Source organism: Schistocerca cancellata, chromosome 2 (genome assembly GCF_023864275.1).
Source record: "Schistocerca cancellata isolate TAMUIC-IGC-003103 chromosome 2, iqSchCanc2.1, whole genome shotgun sequence".
In the NCBI taxonomy this organism is placed as follows: Eukaryota; Metazoa; Arthropoda; class Insecta; order Orthoptera; family Acrididae; genus Schistocerca; species Schistocerca cancellata.
Window position 1 is genome coordinate 368244527 of NC_064627.1, and position 17341 is coordinate 368261867.

Sequence of the window (17341 nt, forward strand, 5' to 3'; positions counted from 1 at the left end):
CAGATTTGTTGGTTTACTGAGCACCTCATAAGTATGTTTAATATTACAAAATTGATGTCAGTTGCTAAAGATCTGTGTGTGTGTGTGTGTGTGTGTGTGTGTGTGTGTTTGGGGAGGGGGGAGTTTATTCTTGACTTGTATTGCCATACTTTTTACCTGGTGTACCCCACACAGTCTAGTTGAAGGTAAGAAACCAGTCTGGCATTTGTTGAAACAGGAGTGGAAAATATAGGGAGAGCCGCACCCAGGTTGACTTATTACTTAACTATCTGTTTTGTGATGTACATTGGGATGTTCAGATTTATTTTTAAAGACAATATTAGCACAGATCTGTTGGTGATGAGCACCATCTGTATGACAGTGAATTGATTTTTATTTTTATGCTTTTGGAATGTGTTGGGTGAAACCATTAGTCACGGCAGATTGATCAGAGTCCCTTAAGTCTCTCATGGTATCAATTCATATAATGTGCTGATGAACTGCAACTGATTTGATCACTGCACCCCTGCTCTTCAAACCTATGTTGTACAATTATTTCCTTGCTTTATTTTGGAAGAGAACACTTAGTTTTATAATGAGTACAGTACCTTGTTTGGACTTATCCTGTATTCTGAGCAACAATGATATTTAAAGTGTCGAGAGCCTTCTAATTTTTGTTTAATATCCAGTTATTACCCAAAGAGAATAAACATTAATTTAGTCATAGGAATAGTTCAACATATAACTTGGAAAATGTTCAGTTTTTTGCACCAATTTTTGTTTCTAAACATTTGTTTTTTTCTGAGGACTTAACTTTTTTATTAGTTTTAGTTTGCTATGAGTTCCTTTTCGGCTTCAAATATTAGTATTTGGACAACACAGACCTTGAAAAAAACTGTTTGCTGGAGTGGGATTCAAACCCAGAACCTTTGCCTTTCACAGGCGGATGTTCTACCAACTGAGCTACTGAGCACCACACACGACCTGTCCTCACAGCTTTACTTCCACCAGTACCTCATCTGCCATCTTCCAAATTTCACAGAAGTTCTCCTGCATAACACCCAGGACTAGCACTCCTGTTCTTCCACGAGTGCTGGTCCTAAGTTAACAGGAGAACATCTGTAGGTAGGCGATGAGATACTGGTGGAAGTAAAACTGTGAGGATGGGTTGTGAATCTTTCTTGGCTAGCTCGGTGGAGCACTTTCTTGCGAAAGGCAGAGATCCTGGGTTTGAATCCCGGTCCAGCACACAGTTTTAATATGCCAGGAAGTTCCATATAATAGACATTCTGCTGCAGAGTGAAAGATTCATTCCGGAAATAATGACCTTGCTGGTGCTTGCATTTAGAACAGCAACTGACGGTTTTTATCCATGTGAAAACTGGTCGTATTGTCTGTCGGTCACCTTCAAGGGATCCTGAAGTGTGCTTATGTGACAGTATCTACAGACTATACTACAGTAGTGAACATAATAATACATATTCTGAGACTCACCTCATTCCTTATGTCTTGACTGATCCTCTAAATTCAGCAGGATGGACTACATTTTGGAAAAAAAACCTAATTAAAATATTGAAACAAATACACTGACTATAGCCTTCCTTTTAGAAATACCATATTTACTCGATTGTAAGACGAGGTTTTCCCCCAAGTTCGTCATTCGAAAAAATACAATGTCATCTTATATTTGCAAATTAAATTATTGTTCCCAAAATGAACATCTTTACTTTGTTTAATAGTTTAATATAGGGGTCATCTTACATTTACTGGTGGAATTTTGGCATACTGCCAGTGCTATATGCCAGGCTTCTTTAGGAGACTGAAGCAGGGAAGGTTTCATGAAAATGTACAGCTAGTTGTTCAGAGTGTGTGAGAAAAACACAATGAAGAGTTCCTGATTACTCAAGCAATTTTCGGAATAAAGGTACAGGACATAAAGAGGAATTTTCTGAATACAGAGCAACTACTGGCTGGTGGTTGAGGATGATCAAAGCAGGACTTACATTATGAAGAACAATGCCAACTCAGCAGCATTTGACAAAAAACTACTTACGTGTCAGTGTGATACAATTAAGCTAAGAAAAGTCCACAACAATTTGCTGGGCCACGTAGATAACACTTTAGATGCCTGTTTCTTTTGATGTACTGTCAGATATTACTATCGATGTGAATGATGTTAAAAGCATTCCTATAAGAAGTTCTATCAACAAAAAGTCGAAAATAACAGCAATTCATGGTGCACTAGAAGTTGGAATTAAGTTCCTCCCATATGAAGGAAAGCCACATCAACAGAACAGAAATGTCTGCAGTGCTTGATTTTAGGAGCCAAGAAAATGGATGGATGACAGGTGACCCAATGCTAGATTAATTAATGGCCATTCAGAGCATGCCAAGCTCTTTAACAGAAGGAAAAGTTTGGTACTGGATACTTTAAAGGGACATGTGGAAACCCTCGGTATCTATTCTAGGCCAGTGGATTCTTACTGTCTGGAGCAGAATCTCACCTGATTATACAGGGTTGTCAAACAGCCTGAAAAGCTTGTAAAGGTTTTGCAGGGTAGGTTGTGCTGAGAAATAATTACAAAGGAAAAAAAAATTGATATGTTGCACTGTTTCTGAGTTAATTAGCATTGAAGTTAGCCAATCAGGCTATTTGATGCGCAGATTCAAGTGTCCCACCAGATACAATTAGTGTCAGTTGTTCTCATAGCGTAGATGATAGTTCATGAGACTGCTCAGCCTTTGGCTTGGGTTTGATACTTGCTACCATCCTAAGTCAAATTTTTGTATCGCTCTCTTGTCCAGTTTTCTAAAACCGAACAAAGAATATGTTACGTTTCGCAGTGCCATCTGTGGCAGACTGCTTGAAGTTGCACATGTAACTGCCTGATGGGCTAACTTCAATGCTAATTAACATGGAAATGGTGCAGTGTATCAGATTTTTTTCTTAACAAGTGTTTCTCAGCACAACCTACCCTGCAACAGCCATACAAGCTTTCCAGACTGTTTCTGATCACCCTATGTAATAGAAGGATTAAAAAATTGTTGCATATCCAATGCTATTTGGGTGGCTTAAAAGATGACATTATGGAAGGAGTGCTAGGAAGGAAGAATTGGCAGTAGGCTCACAAATGAAGATTATTGTTGTTGTTATGATCATTATCATTAAAAATAATAGTAGGGCCTACCACACACTGTTCACTTCGTAAGCGAAACAGGATGTGAAGATAAAAATTGATGTAAACAATCAATACATAAGATTAGAATAGCAATAACATTAATTTTTTAGGCACATACCTATATCAGTAGAACAGTTTGTAATTTTGATTAGAACATGTTAAAAATAAAAAGAAAGTTCTCAATGGCTAAACTGAATTCAGATCAATGTAAAGAAAGGATAAATTTAATATGATGACAAAAAGGAGTTCATAATAAAAGATACTTAGGTCTGTTACAGAGCGGAGGCAAACCCTGTTGTCAGATCAGTCTTTCCCTTAATACTATTTTGTAGTCCAACTGAAGCATCACTGCAATTGTAATCTAGTATTTCATTATAAACTGTAGTCTCAAAGGAAGGTTGTTGCAAAGACGAACAGCAAAATTAGCTTCTATTGCAGTTGACCGATCATATACAGCGTGTTTCAAAACGAGTGTCAGGTTTTTAAGGCTATGAACATTTATTACTGTCAGCTTACAATCATAAATTATACATAAAATGAAAGAGCAACTCAGTTTTTCTTACAAGTGTTTGTCATACAGCACACATTGAATCGATTGGCGAATTCCTCCCAAACCTTCAACAGTGTGTCTGAAGTAACTGTTACAACAACTGCTTCAGTTCTGTTTCTTAAGTTGGGTATATCAGGTGGTAGCGGAGGCACTTAAGCGTGATCCTTTATGAACCCCAAAAGTAAAAATCACATGGCGTCAGATGCGTGAATGTGGAGGCTATGCAAAATGAGCTGTCATCTATTCCCTTGCGGCCAATCCCATGGTCGGTTACTGTCATTTAACCAATAACGTACTGACATTCCTACCTGGAGTTTCCATTGTTTGATTTTGTTCAGTCATGAATTGAGTTATGCCAGTGAGTTCATGCACTACCTTGCTGCAAATAAAGTTCCGTGATTCAGATTCTTCCAATTGAGGAAAGAGTCATGGTTCTAGTGCATCAAGATAAGAAACACCAGTTACAGTTACTTCACCAAAAAATATAGGCCCATAAACTTTCTGCTGAGCTATGGCTCGAAAGACATTCTATCTAGGGAGTTCTGGTTGTAACTATACCATCTCATGCGGATTTTCTGGCCGTGGGATGGGAGCATTGTGTGTGTTCAGATTTCCACTTAGGTGAAATGTCAATTTATCAGTGAAGATGACACGATCCAGAAAATCTTCATTGCCATGCAGCAACATATTGTTTGTAAAGTTGGCGCGTAAACTGTAGTCAGTAGTGCATGTGCATAAGTATACAAACAAAACTGAATTTCTCTTCCGTTTGATGTATTATAACTAATTGTAAGCAGAATATAATAAATGCTGGAAAGCCTTAAAACTGTGATATTCATTTGGCAGCACCCAGTATTCTTATGAGTAAATCGAATTAAGAGATACCAAGACCCCTCGTGCAAAACCATGGTGTGACACTGACTTCGCAAGGCAATGAACTTTAAGTAGAGCCATTGTGACCCATAAAAAAATTACTTATTAAAGTTAGTCAGATCTGGATCAAAGGTATGAACATCTTGTTTGATGTTTTAGAATTGCTCATTATGGTACCAAAAAAATGCCTTACGTCCGTGAATGTTCTTCAGACTGCACAAGCCACCTGCAGGACAAATGCAACTGGACAAGTTTCCTATGAAATTCACCAGTGTGTGGTGATGGCAGACATACCAAAGACTGTTTCATCCTGTGTAGACATCTCCCACATCAGAATATCATTGTCACTTGGCTGAACAATTTCCTTTTGGCAAATGAGACGTAGCGCCTTTTTCAATTTACTTGTACACTGAGAGTGAAGTCTTTCATGATGGCACTGTTGTATAAAACATTATCAGTCTTCTTGCCATGTCAGTTAGGCTAAAACCTCAAGCTACGTCCATTGTCTTTGTTAGGAGCAACTGGCTGTTAGAACTACTGCTGTGGTAGCCTTATATAGCCCATAGAGGCTTTTTATTGGTCAGTAATTATGTAAAGCTGTTGCAGATGGTGTCAACGGCTGCACTGGTGGCGTCACTACTCCCACTGTAGCACAAACACTGTGTTAAATATCCGTGGCTCTTCTCTGCAATGAGAGCTTGCTTTCATGTAATGCTACGATTATCTCTGCTGTCATGGTTGAATATGCATTCTTATTTCTACAGCCTTTTTTAATTACAGAATGCCAATATGTAGGAGCCTAGGACAAAACTTTTGTTTCATCAGTATTTTGTGTTTGTTTGTGAGGCTGCAACTGCAGATTTCTCCAGTTCTTGACCTGCACAGCAGCCGAAAACTGTGCAGATGGATTTGACCGATGTAATTGTCCCCCCCCCCCCCCCCCCCCCCCCCCCCCACACACACACACACACACACAGGGTATGTTATAAATACCAGGGAGACTGAGACCCTTCTAAACAGGGCATAGCATCTCCTTTATCTTCTTAGGTCAGAAAATAGATCTTATACGTCATCTCCCCACGCCTCTATTCTGTGTCGACGGGACGTTAAACACTAATCTCCTCCTCCTCCCTCCTCTATTTTGTGGGATGTAGTGCCACAGAAAGGAAGGAATGCAGCCAATGGTTCATCACATGAATGTTCAACATTTTAACGTTTCCTTTTCTTGGAGAAAGCTGATTTCATGTCACATGACCCATAGCTCTTCTTTCGGGCACATACTTTAGATGATCAATTTCAGAATCTAAGTGGTCCCCATCTGAAACAGTTTCCCTCTGTGTACCAGTATATTTAATGCTGCTCTCTTCTGGACTGGATGGAGAAAACTGTGTGTGTTGACTTGCAGCACACTGAGTGGCATCCATCCAACTTTCATTTTACCAAAACATCTAAAAATGGCAGTCTTCTCTCTTTCTCTGTCTCAATGGTGAACTGTATGTTTGGGTGCATGTAGCTCATATGTTCATGGAAGTGCTCAAGAGCTGCAATGCCGTGTGGCCAAACCATAAACTTGTCATCAACATAACGATAAAATAAAGATGGATGAAGGGGAGCTAAGTTTAATGCATGTTTTTCAAAATACTTCACTAAAAAGATGGCCCATGGCCACTCTGTCTGTCATTTAATAAAATTTACAGCCATACAAGAAATAGGTGGTTGTCGTAACTTATCAGAGCAACTGTTTTGCAAACAGTTTCAGTGTGTCCTCCACAGGAACTATGGTGAATAGTGAGACCACATCCAGGCTGACTAAAATATTGTTTGGGCCGACTCTGATCTGTTTAATTTTCCCAATGAACTTCAGAGTGTCCTTGATGTGATGTTCACAGCAGCCAACTATTGGAATCATCAACTTAGTTAAATATTTGGCCAACATGTAGGTAAGAAAACCAACAGCATTAACAATTGGCCTCAATGGAATACCTTCCTTGTGGACTTGAGGTAATCCATACAGCCTGTGAGGTCTAAGAGCTCGTGCTCCAAGATTTTTGATGACATCCTCTGATACTCCAGAATTCTTCAGGAGCTCCACCACTTTTCTGCTGCATGACAGTTGGGTTCTGTTTTAGGCATTTGTACAGGCTACCTTCCAACAAGGATGCCATTTTGCTGTGATATTCAGTGGTAGTAAGAACAACCATGGAATTTCCCTTGTCAGCCAAGATCTTCATTTTCCGCAATGCACGGAGTTCCTCTCTCTTTGATGTGCTGATGTTAGATTTGGGCAGCTTGGTCGAGGCTAAAATGCAACTGGTGGTTAAGTGTGAGAGATACTGCACGCTTGTTCCACTTCGCGAATGAACTCCATGATACGAAAAGTGCCTGGTGTAGCCATGAAATTAAATCCTTTATTAAGGGCAGAGATGGATTCATTGTCTTCCTGATGAAGGTAATCTTTGAAAGCTTGAGGTTTTATCCTGAACTGATGTGGTAAGAAGTCTAAGAATGTTTTATGCTTGTACCCTGCCACTGGCATGTATTAGTGTGTACTGACTCAACAGCTGAGGTGAGCTTCTATGGTTTCATTATGCAATGGTTGTGTCTCATGTCTGTTCAGCGAGCAGAGGTACCTGTGTGTCTGATGATAGCTTCTGTACCCCACAGTGACGAGAATAGCTTCTGTACCCCACAGTGACGAGATGTTGCGGATGGTATGTCTATTCACCTTTGGGTGGGGTGTAGCGTTGAATTAATACTTTTGCTGCTACAGACATGTTCGTTGCATTCCATACTGATACGGCTTTAGTTATTTCTGTATGGCTCACAAAATGCTGGTGCATGTGCTGAGAGACAGTTTTCTGACCTGTAAGAAATACTTGTCATCCAATTTTTATTTTTGCACATGGTACAGTCTGGTAACTTCACTTGATAAAGAACTGAATTTCTTTTCATTATCCATAATACTTAATGCACTGCATCAAATTAAGTAAAACATTGCAGGAAATTTTAAAGAGTGCGGACGTAAAAACACATGGTGTAAACTTTGCGTATGGTTGATTTTAGCTGAGACATTGCAGTGACTCAAATGTAGCTATCAAAATTTTATTTGAAATTGAGAGCAGAACAATATCTCACTTCATTCTCGAGTTATTGTGTTTCATATCTGAAGGGCAGTCTCTTGTGACACGCTCATTCATTCTTTGCACATCGTGAACCATGTGGTCTCAAAAATCTTTGTATCTCATAAATGATGCAAGATAACAAAATGAGATGTTTTGCAAATGATAGCATGCAATGGGGCATGTATGTTGTATGTTAATACTCGAAACTTTTTTATGCACTGAGGTAAGGATGTAACTTGTCCATAGCAGTGAGATGGCGGCAGCCCTGGATGCAGTTCTTAGCACTGCAGGAAAATCAAGCAGTGCACTTATACCTGTCTACAGCACCTGGGGAATGGCATAGCAGAATGTGTATACACACCTACAGCAGCAAAAGGTTTAATGAGTGAACTGTTGTTGTCTTGTGGCTGTAGTCTGTTCAATTTTAATGTGAAACTGTTGACTAGACCTATGTCATCGTTGTTTCCACAGTGGCATGACTGGCAGTGGCTGTTATATTTAAATTAAAGCACTTGCAGCACACTCATGAGACAGCATGTGAAAAGCCCAGTATCTGAATGACAATGAAGATGGAGTGCCTTGTGCACAAGGTACTGAGCATTGGCTGTGAACAAATGCACTGTTGTCATCCATCATACCCATCCTGCATAAGACTGTCATAATAGCAGCCAGTACTACCTCTGATGAGCTCATAGTCATATGACAAGCTGCACTTGGTGACAGAAAAGTTCCCTCCAAGTTAGCAGCTACCAGTTGCTTGTGAGTGTTATTATCTCTCTCTCTTTCTCAGCTCATACAAATTGTGTTTTCGTGTTGCATGTGTGTAGGGTCCTCAAATGACCTACGCATATAAACAAACATTTGCATCATCCCTGTGCAATAGATATTATTGGGAGGTATGATTATATTTATGCTGACAGAAAATTAAAAAACAAAACTATCATTTTTTTTACCTCATTTGTCTTTTTTCACCAATCTCGGTGTCTGTCAATCTTTTGAGCTGGTGTGATAAAGACATATATAATTGCGCTCTCTCACTATTGTGTTAAGTTACAATATGCGGAAGTCACAAGTTTTCATTCTACTACCGAGTTATGTCCTAATTTCCTTCTCCTGATGAGACAAGGACTTGCACTTTTTAAATGGACCTTTTCAGAGTTGAAGTCAACACGAAGGGATAATAACCACTTCAGTCACACTGGCATTGTTGTACTTGGGGAGAAAAGGTAAATACCAAGCCACACACCAAAACTAAATAGAATTAACATTCAATAAATATTCCAGAACTGCCACAACTTACTTAACACGCATGCATCTGTACCTGCATGCTTTTCTGTGGCTAAGCAATAATTATTCACATTATCTCTCTCCCCAACCACTACATCTGGCGACCATGACAGGAGAAATTGTCAGTTATGACAGTTGTATAAAACAATACTGTACTGCCAGAATGTGTCAGTAGACAGTAAACACAAAGTAAGTGGATTAGACAAGCAAATAACTATGAAATGATATACTCAATGGACTGCAGTGGTAGAGTAAAAAGAATTCTTGTTCATGTCCATAACGTTTCCTGGAGAGCAGGACACACTACGTAAACTTGTCACATGTGTAGCTAAGTGTAGTTACGTAGGCTTATCGCGAATTCATGTTATGAAGCTTTCTCTCCTTGGCATCTGTAATGATGGATACTCGTGTTATTTGCACTGTATGAACACAGACATATGTGATAATGTTGTACGCAAATATTTTGTCAATGGTGGGAAATGAGACTACTAATACAGAATGTTGACAAATGAATGCCTGAGAGCAAAAGTGATATAAAAAGTGAAGGATGTTACGTGACATAAAATCACAATAAATGTATGTAATATTAACTGTCGTGTGTGTTTATGTACATTTTTGAACGATATTGATGTAAAGAATTTAAATGTCATGTTGAAATGTATCTGTACGGAGTAAGAAATATGCACACTCGTGTGTCAATATATTTCAAAATGTATATGCTTATGTTATCGTAACAATGATGAAATGTAAAAAAACATGACACAATGTGAAGTTGAATATGTTTTCCAGGACTGCTTATGTGAACTAATAACTGTGAATTTGCTACAAACATTTTGTGAAGGTTTGAAACCCATAATTCCATGTGTGTTCCCATAAAAAAGACTTGCCAGTGCTGGTATCAACAAGACATTTTACCACAGAGAGTGTATGGAAAAGAATAAAGGCATTGAAGACCTACCTTGAACCCATTCAGCTATCTCTAGGATGCTAATAGAATGAGCCTGGTTCAACCACTGAAACATGCGGATTACGACAGGAACAAATGCCTGGGCCGTAAACGATGAACCTCTTCGTCACAGCATTGACAGTTCCACTATGCACAAGCCTCAGCACACCACGTTGCAGCAACGAGATGAACACTTTTATAGGCTTAGGTAAACAAGTGAAATTGTAGCAGGCTCATAGACAGCTCTGCTTGACTGCAGCGTTAACAAACTCAGGTTTGTGCACAGCATATGTCATGTGAGTTGCACATGCTGGACAGTGTTACAATAGCAGTGGTTAGATTACAATAATCAAATGACAGACTCTGAATTCAAATGTGCCTGTCGACGCAATCTTTAATTTTTTTTTTTTAAATAGTAGTAATAATTTGTAAAGTGTACATTAAACAAAATGAGATATACATAATGACATATTCCGGGAGTAAACAATGTAAGCTTGGCTACAAATAAAGGTCTCAGTACCCTGCCTGACAGGCCAAGAGTTTAAAGTTCAGAAAAGGGACATATACTGTGATGCACCACCACTGTATACTGACGTTGAGTGATATGGATCACGCCAGAGAGAGAGAGAGAGAGAGAGAGAGAGAGAGAGAGAGAGAGAGAGAGAGTGTGTGTGTGAGTGGGGGGGGGGGGGGGGGGGGAGAGCGTTGTGGAGGTTCTTTACATGACCTACATATATAGATAAATATTTGTGCCATCCCCATGTAGCAAAGATATTGTAGGGAGTATGGTTATATCTACGCTGACAGAAAAGTGAAAAAAATAACTTTTTTTTTTAAATATATGTCTCATTTGTTTTCTTTTCTCACCGATCTTGGTGTCTACGAGTCTTTTGAGCTGGTGTAATAAGGATGTATGTAATTGTGTTCTCTCAGTATTCTGTTAATTAAAAGTTATAATATGTGGAAGTCACAAGTTTTCATTCTGTTACCGAGCTACATCTTTCTCCCAATGTGACAGGGACTTGCATTTTCAAATGAACCTTTTCGAAGACGAAGTCAACGTGAAGAGAGGATAGCCGCCGCAGCCACGCAAGCATTGTTCTACAGCGTTGGGGAGAAAAGGTAAGTACCAAGCTGTATACCAAAACTAAAAGGAATTAACACTGAATAAATGCATCAGAACTGCCACAACGTTCTTCACACACACACACACACACACACACACACACACACACACACACACACACACACCTATCTTTACCTGACTTTCTGGGTAGATAATTTTTGGTGCGGCTAAACGATAATTACTTGAGCTCTGGACAATTCACATTATCTCTCTCCCCGACCACTATATACGAAAATGCTGGAACACTTGTAATATGGTTAAAATGCAGCATTTTTTTTTTTTTTTTTTTTAATTACAATAGCTGAACGTTATGACCACCCAAATAAGTGTTGTTTCATTTTCAGCATACAACATAGATGTAGTTTTTGCTGTCACATGCTCTGCCAAGCATTTTGTTGAAGGCTGCTGGTATCAGATAATGCACATCATCATGGTATTCCTCCATATCAGTGATCTAAAGGCCTTCGGCTGAATGCAGCCTGAATCAATGTCATTGTAACATATGGCTGAGAACCACAGGCCACATTCGGACTCCGGGCTGCGGTTTGATGACCACTGCTCTAACTGAGATGCTGGTTTGTGAATTGTCCTTGCTTGTACTCATCAAACTATGATAGTACATTTCTGTTTTTTACACATGGATATTTGTCATGATAAAAAAAAGGTCTGAAGGAGAAGACATGGACCACTAAGGTAACTGAAGTCCATTTTATTGTGCGCTTTCTGTAAAAACCACAAGTACCATCCCCTCCCCCACACCATCCAGTATATGATTTTTCTCCTGAAATATTTTACTATTTCCTTTATTGAAATGTCAATCACCATGTTCCTGGGCCCATTGGGGTTTTAATGGATTCTGTAGTCTGATCCATGAACGATGGCAGTTTGCACAGCTCAAGATACGGACAGGAATTGCCTTGTTGCCTGGTCCAAGCCACAGCTGCAGGAAGTGCACACACATGTTCTGTACTTGAAGAAAGCATTTATACTGAAAATTAAGTCTTGCTTGCTTGTGTAGAATTTGTCACTTACCGCCACCATTAGTCTTGATAACTCATGACAAAAAGAATAAAAATTCACTAAATAACTTGCTATGACCACATTTAAGCTTGCATTGGCTACGACATTCGCAGCAGAGTGCTGAGAACACTACTGAATGCTTCCTGGTTGTAAGAAATGTGTGACATAGATGTGCAGAACAAGCCTAAACTTGACCACCATCATCCGTGACTCCAACAATAGTAAGAGATCTACACCACCGTGCATGCAAGGCTGTGTGATGTGGAACCTTATTTGCAACAACCAGTGAACTGTGTATTCCCTGAAACACTTTCTCCCACCAACGTACCAGTTGAACAACACACTGCCACAAATTCTAGTTTTCATAACGGACAGGCCTATAACATCTACATTATTGGAGACAACAAACATCTTGTCTACAAAATGTGTCAGTCATTCTTCCACTTTTGAAATATAATCATGGCATCACATTAACATCAAATAAGCTTTGTCATTTCCATTATCTCCTTTCCCAGTAATCAGCAATACGATCTACCCTTTGTCGAAGTCATTTAAATAAGCGTGTACTCTTGGCAGCATTAAGATTATAGGACAAAAAAGACATGTACCTTTAGGAGCCTGCTGCAGCAGCAGTTTGCAGTGACATGAAAAGGTTGGCCACAGTGAATTCATGCTATCTCAGACATCTGGCACATTGTTCTATATGCATACACAAATTTTCAGTTTTAGCTGATGTTCTTGGGATGAGCCAGAGTAAACTTGTGGCTCATCCCAAATGCAGAACATCAGCTTACATGCAGTAGTCCTAACAGGCAACCTGAAGCCTTAGATAAATGTAGAATGAAATTTTCACTCTACAGCGGAGTGTGCACTGATATGAAACTTCCTGGCAGATTAAAACGGTGTGCCGGACCGAGACATGAACTCGGGACCTTTGCCTTTCGCGAGCAAGTGCTCTACCACCTGAGCTACCCAACACGACTCACGCCCCGTCCTCACAGCTTTAATTCCACCAGTACCTCGTCTCCTACCTTCCAAAGTTCACAGAAGCTCTCCTTGCAGAACTAGCACTCCTGGAAGAAAGGATATTGCGGAGACATGGCTTAGCCACAGCCTGGGGGGTGTTTCTAGAATGAAATTTTCACTCTACAGCGGAGTGTGCGCTGATATGAAACTTTCTAGCAGATTACAATGGTGTGCCGCACCGAGACTCGAACTCGGGACCTTTGCCTTTCGCGGGCAAGTGCTCTACCAACTGAGCTACCCAAGCACGACTCACGCCCCACCCGCACAGCTTTAATTCCGCCAGTACCTCGTCTCCTACCTTCCAAACTTCACAGAAGCTCTCCTGCGAACCTTGCAGAACTAGTATTTCTGGAAGAAAGGATATTGCGGAGACATGGCTTAGATAAATGTATCAGTTTGCATCATTTACATTCAGCCTTAAATGTGTTCATCCGACAAGTTACCACTTTTTGTCCATAGAATATGATTGGTTTCTCTTCAACCACTGTAAATGGCGCTCTCTCTCTCTTTTTTTTGAGGTGACAATGTTTGCAAAGGTCTTACAGGTGGTATTCCCTGAGGATGAGGAGTGTGATTGTATCCTACCCATTTCTCTAAAGTGTGAGATGGCCTTTATCAATAATAATGAACAAATTTTAAGCTGTTAGTCAAGGTACACATCAGCAGACAATCCATTATGAACATTTTCGGTCCTGTTAAGATATGAACCAGTTGCTAGCCATTACAATGTAAGTTCAGAGACTGATTTTATAACCACTTGATTGCTTTGGAGTCAGCCTGTCTGATGGGATTCTTCCTAGGATCCAATGAAAGCAAACTAGGGATAGTTCTGTACTGTGTGTATCACAGCTTGGGGAGTCTTGCAATCATTCCTGTGCATAGCAACAGTAATTCTTGCTGCTCCTTGTCTGATGGGATTCAGTATGTGCAAGGTGGAATGCAGATCTTTGAAACCCATCAGTTTGAGAAGAAAGAAACCTTTCTGAGGTGGACACAAACACTTCGATTTCCAGGCAGCTGTTGGGGGAGGGGGTTTGAAAACAAAGGCTAACGACAGTTCTCCAGACTGGTTGATAACATCTGAGCTGGATTGTAGAACTATCCTGGATCATACTATTTAAGGCAAGAGACTGGTTGTTATGCATTCTTACCTATAACTGAGAGAACTTGCTGTCTTGTTATATGAGGTGGACTAACATTGTTTAGCAGTGTGGGTCCAGTGAACAGTTGTAGGCAGAAGTGCATCACATACAATGTGCATGGTTTCTCCAAGCAGTCTAATAGGGAAATGTGGGAACTATTGTGCCATTTGGGTACCCAATACTCAGCTAATGTGTAAACTAAGTCCAATGCTGCTGCTGTCAGTGTTTTTGTTGGTGCCCACGAAGTAGCAGTTGACATCTGCAATAAATGATTACTTTTCACTTTTGCAGCTGTTTCCTGAATTTGATGTCAGTAGGTAAGTGACTTGCCAAAGGTAATCACCAGGTTCCACTAAAACTATGGAAAATCCAAATTTTTAAGCTGAAATTGCAAGGCTCCCTTTTGGAACACTCTCCTTATTCCATACAACAGTTACTCGCTCTAGTTGACAGCCTTTTGTTGTAACTATTACTTAAATGTAAGAACTGCCATTAACCTCACATCCATTATTTAATAAGCAGCCTGTAAGTAATTCATTATTGTAGAAAATGTATGTATATTGAATCAGAATAATGAAGTGATTGACAGTTGGGCAGGGAAGGGAGGGGTTTTGGAGCACTGTTATGCACAAGTGCAGTATGTCTTCAGTAGCAGTGCAGTTGTGGAGTTCCATACTTAGTACGTTCATACACTCCCTGTTAACCTGCAATATTGAGTTCTCATTGCTGTCTCACAGTAGTCTTATCACTTTCCTAAACAATTTCAGAATATAAGAACTGTTCGCTACAATAATGGTGAAGACCACAATTGCCTTCTGCAGTTTGTGACTTATTTCATAACTGAGTAGTTACAATACAAGTGGTCCCTTGGAACTTGGAAAAAAAAGTAAAACCTGTTTAATAGGACTCCAATCACAATGGTCCTACTGGCACTAACAAGGCCTTGTTTTCCCCAGGCAAGGTATAAGGGAATACAACAGAGAATCGGAGCAAGATGGAATCTGTCTTGGATCTTCTAAAAGGCTCACAAATAGCAAAAATGCACATTTAAGTATAAAAGAACCAAAAACCAAACCTTTGGACTCCTAATGTGAAACCTACAGAGCAAAATCACTTTTTATAGGATATCAGGAATAAGATAGATTGCAACTCACCATAAAAGATGACCCACTAAGTTGCAGACAGCCACAACGAAAAACCTGATACAGATGCAGCTGTTGGCCAAGGCCTTCCTTAGAAAATAAACACACACATTCACACAACCATGAACACTTCATGCAGACTTAGCCACCATCACTGGCAGCACACAACCAAGAACACCTCACGCACACTTGGCCGCCACCACCAGCAGCTCCGACCAGATTCCAGTCAGAGTTGCCAGTGATGGTGGCTGAGTGTGCATGAGGTATTCTTGCTTGTACATATGTTTACTTTGCTGAGGAAAGGTTTGGGTGATAGAAGCATGTGTAATAGCCTTTTTGTTTTGCTTGTCTGCAACTTAGTGGGTCGTCTTTACAGTGAGTAGCAATCTACCTTATTCCTTATACTGTTGTTATTCGAATCTGGAGTTTCCATAGTTTATTTTAAGTGTTTAATTTAGCATCACACTGCTTCTTAAAAACCTATAAAATGTGCTCAGTTATCAACTGAAGCATATTAATATTAATCGTTGTAAATACAGACTTTTCTCTGACAATCTCCCCCATTCAAATGTCAGCAAAAACATGAAAAGACAATTTGGTCTTCTGTACCTTTAGCAGCTTTGTTTGTCAAGTACAGAAATGGAGAAACTGAATCCATGTTTAACACATATTTGTACATGAAACTGTGACTTTATGCTCTACATAAAATGATTACAACAATTTAAGGTGTTTTGTCACTTTATCTACTAACGGACTAGGTCCTGGGCCTATTCCTAAAACAGTTGCACATCCAGGTTCTAATTGAGTTCTTCCTGCATCTCGTATGAGACATGAAACAAGATTTAGCTCTTCTGCTTTTCTCTTGAGTTCTAATAAACACTCTTCTCCATCCTTATCTCCTTTGACAATTATTTTAGGCTGGCCTATACACTCCCATAAATTTAAAATATCTGGAGCTCTCGTCTGGCACCTTTTGTAACAAGACAAAGCTGCATGGGCACACTGAGAAGCCACTTTCCCTTTGCCCATTTGTAAATCAGGTCTGACAATTAACACCATTTTCACATTATGTCCTGTCTGTGCTGCTTCTATTGCAACCTTCCAAATACTGCTTTTTTTAAGGATGCCCCTGCTCAAAAGAAGCTGACAAGTACAGGCTATTCCTGCCCCTGCAAAGAAGGCCGTGTAGACGTCCATGTCATTAACTTTTAGCTTTCTCAATTTCCTTCAGCACTAATCTGTTTCTTCCTGTACACTTCCATACAATTGCGAAATTCATTCACAACATCTTGACACTTTCTCCAGTCTTGTGTTTCAGCAATACATTCCTAGAATACAGAAAAAGTATTATTACTTTTATTATTACTATTGTTATTATTTACTATGCAACACGATTATTTTCTACATTTAAAGAAATCTTTTACGACAGTTTCATATGTGTAGATGCAGTCAGATACAAACGAAGACTAGTGAAGGTGAAATGGTGACTTAAGAGTACGATTATAATTCAAATGACAACCACCAGGCAAGTGAGTGCCTGGCTATGTATTATATACTGATACGGGATGTTCACATAAGCTCTCATAAAAAAAGAGTATTAAAGGCTGTGCTATTTCGGTGAAAAGAGCTACCAGTGAAGCTGAACACAAATATGCATGACGTTAACACACAACTCAAAAGTGAATTATTGGAGAGTAACATTGGATATACTTCAGTAATATGCCTTACTGAAAATCATATGGGCAAAACAAGAGTTTCGTCAGCAAGCAGCAGGTTGCGAATAAATATAATGCAATACTGTCAAGACAAGCTGTTATAATACTGTAGTTCTTAAATGCTATAAAAAAATAAATAAGAGAGACAGTTTAGCAGAGACAGATAGCGTATAAAATTGACTGTTTGCGCTAATTCGAAATCCCACAGCCGAATCAAATTCTCTTAATAGTCTT

General features: G+C 39.6%; 1 protein-coding gene across 1 annotated transcript; it reads right to left on the reverse strand.

Moving 5' to 3' along the window:
• Positions 1 to 15986: 15986 nt before the first annotated feature.
• Positions 15987 to 16716, reverse strand: LOC126161763 (peptidyl-tRNA hydrolase 2, mitochondrial-like). The gene has a single exon (XM_049917820.1). It carries the CDS (start codon positions 16587 to 16589, stop codon positions 16104 to 16106), a length of 486 nt encoding a protein of 161 aa, XP_049773777.1. The 5' UTR covers positions 16590 to 16716; the 3' UTR covers positions 15987 to 16103.
• Between the last annotated feature and the right edge of the window lie 625 nt (positions 16717 to 17341).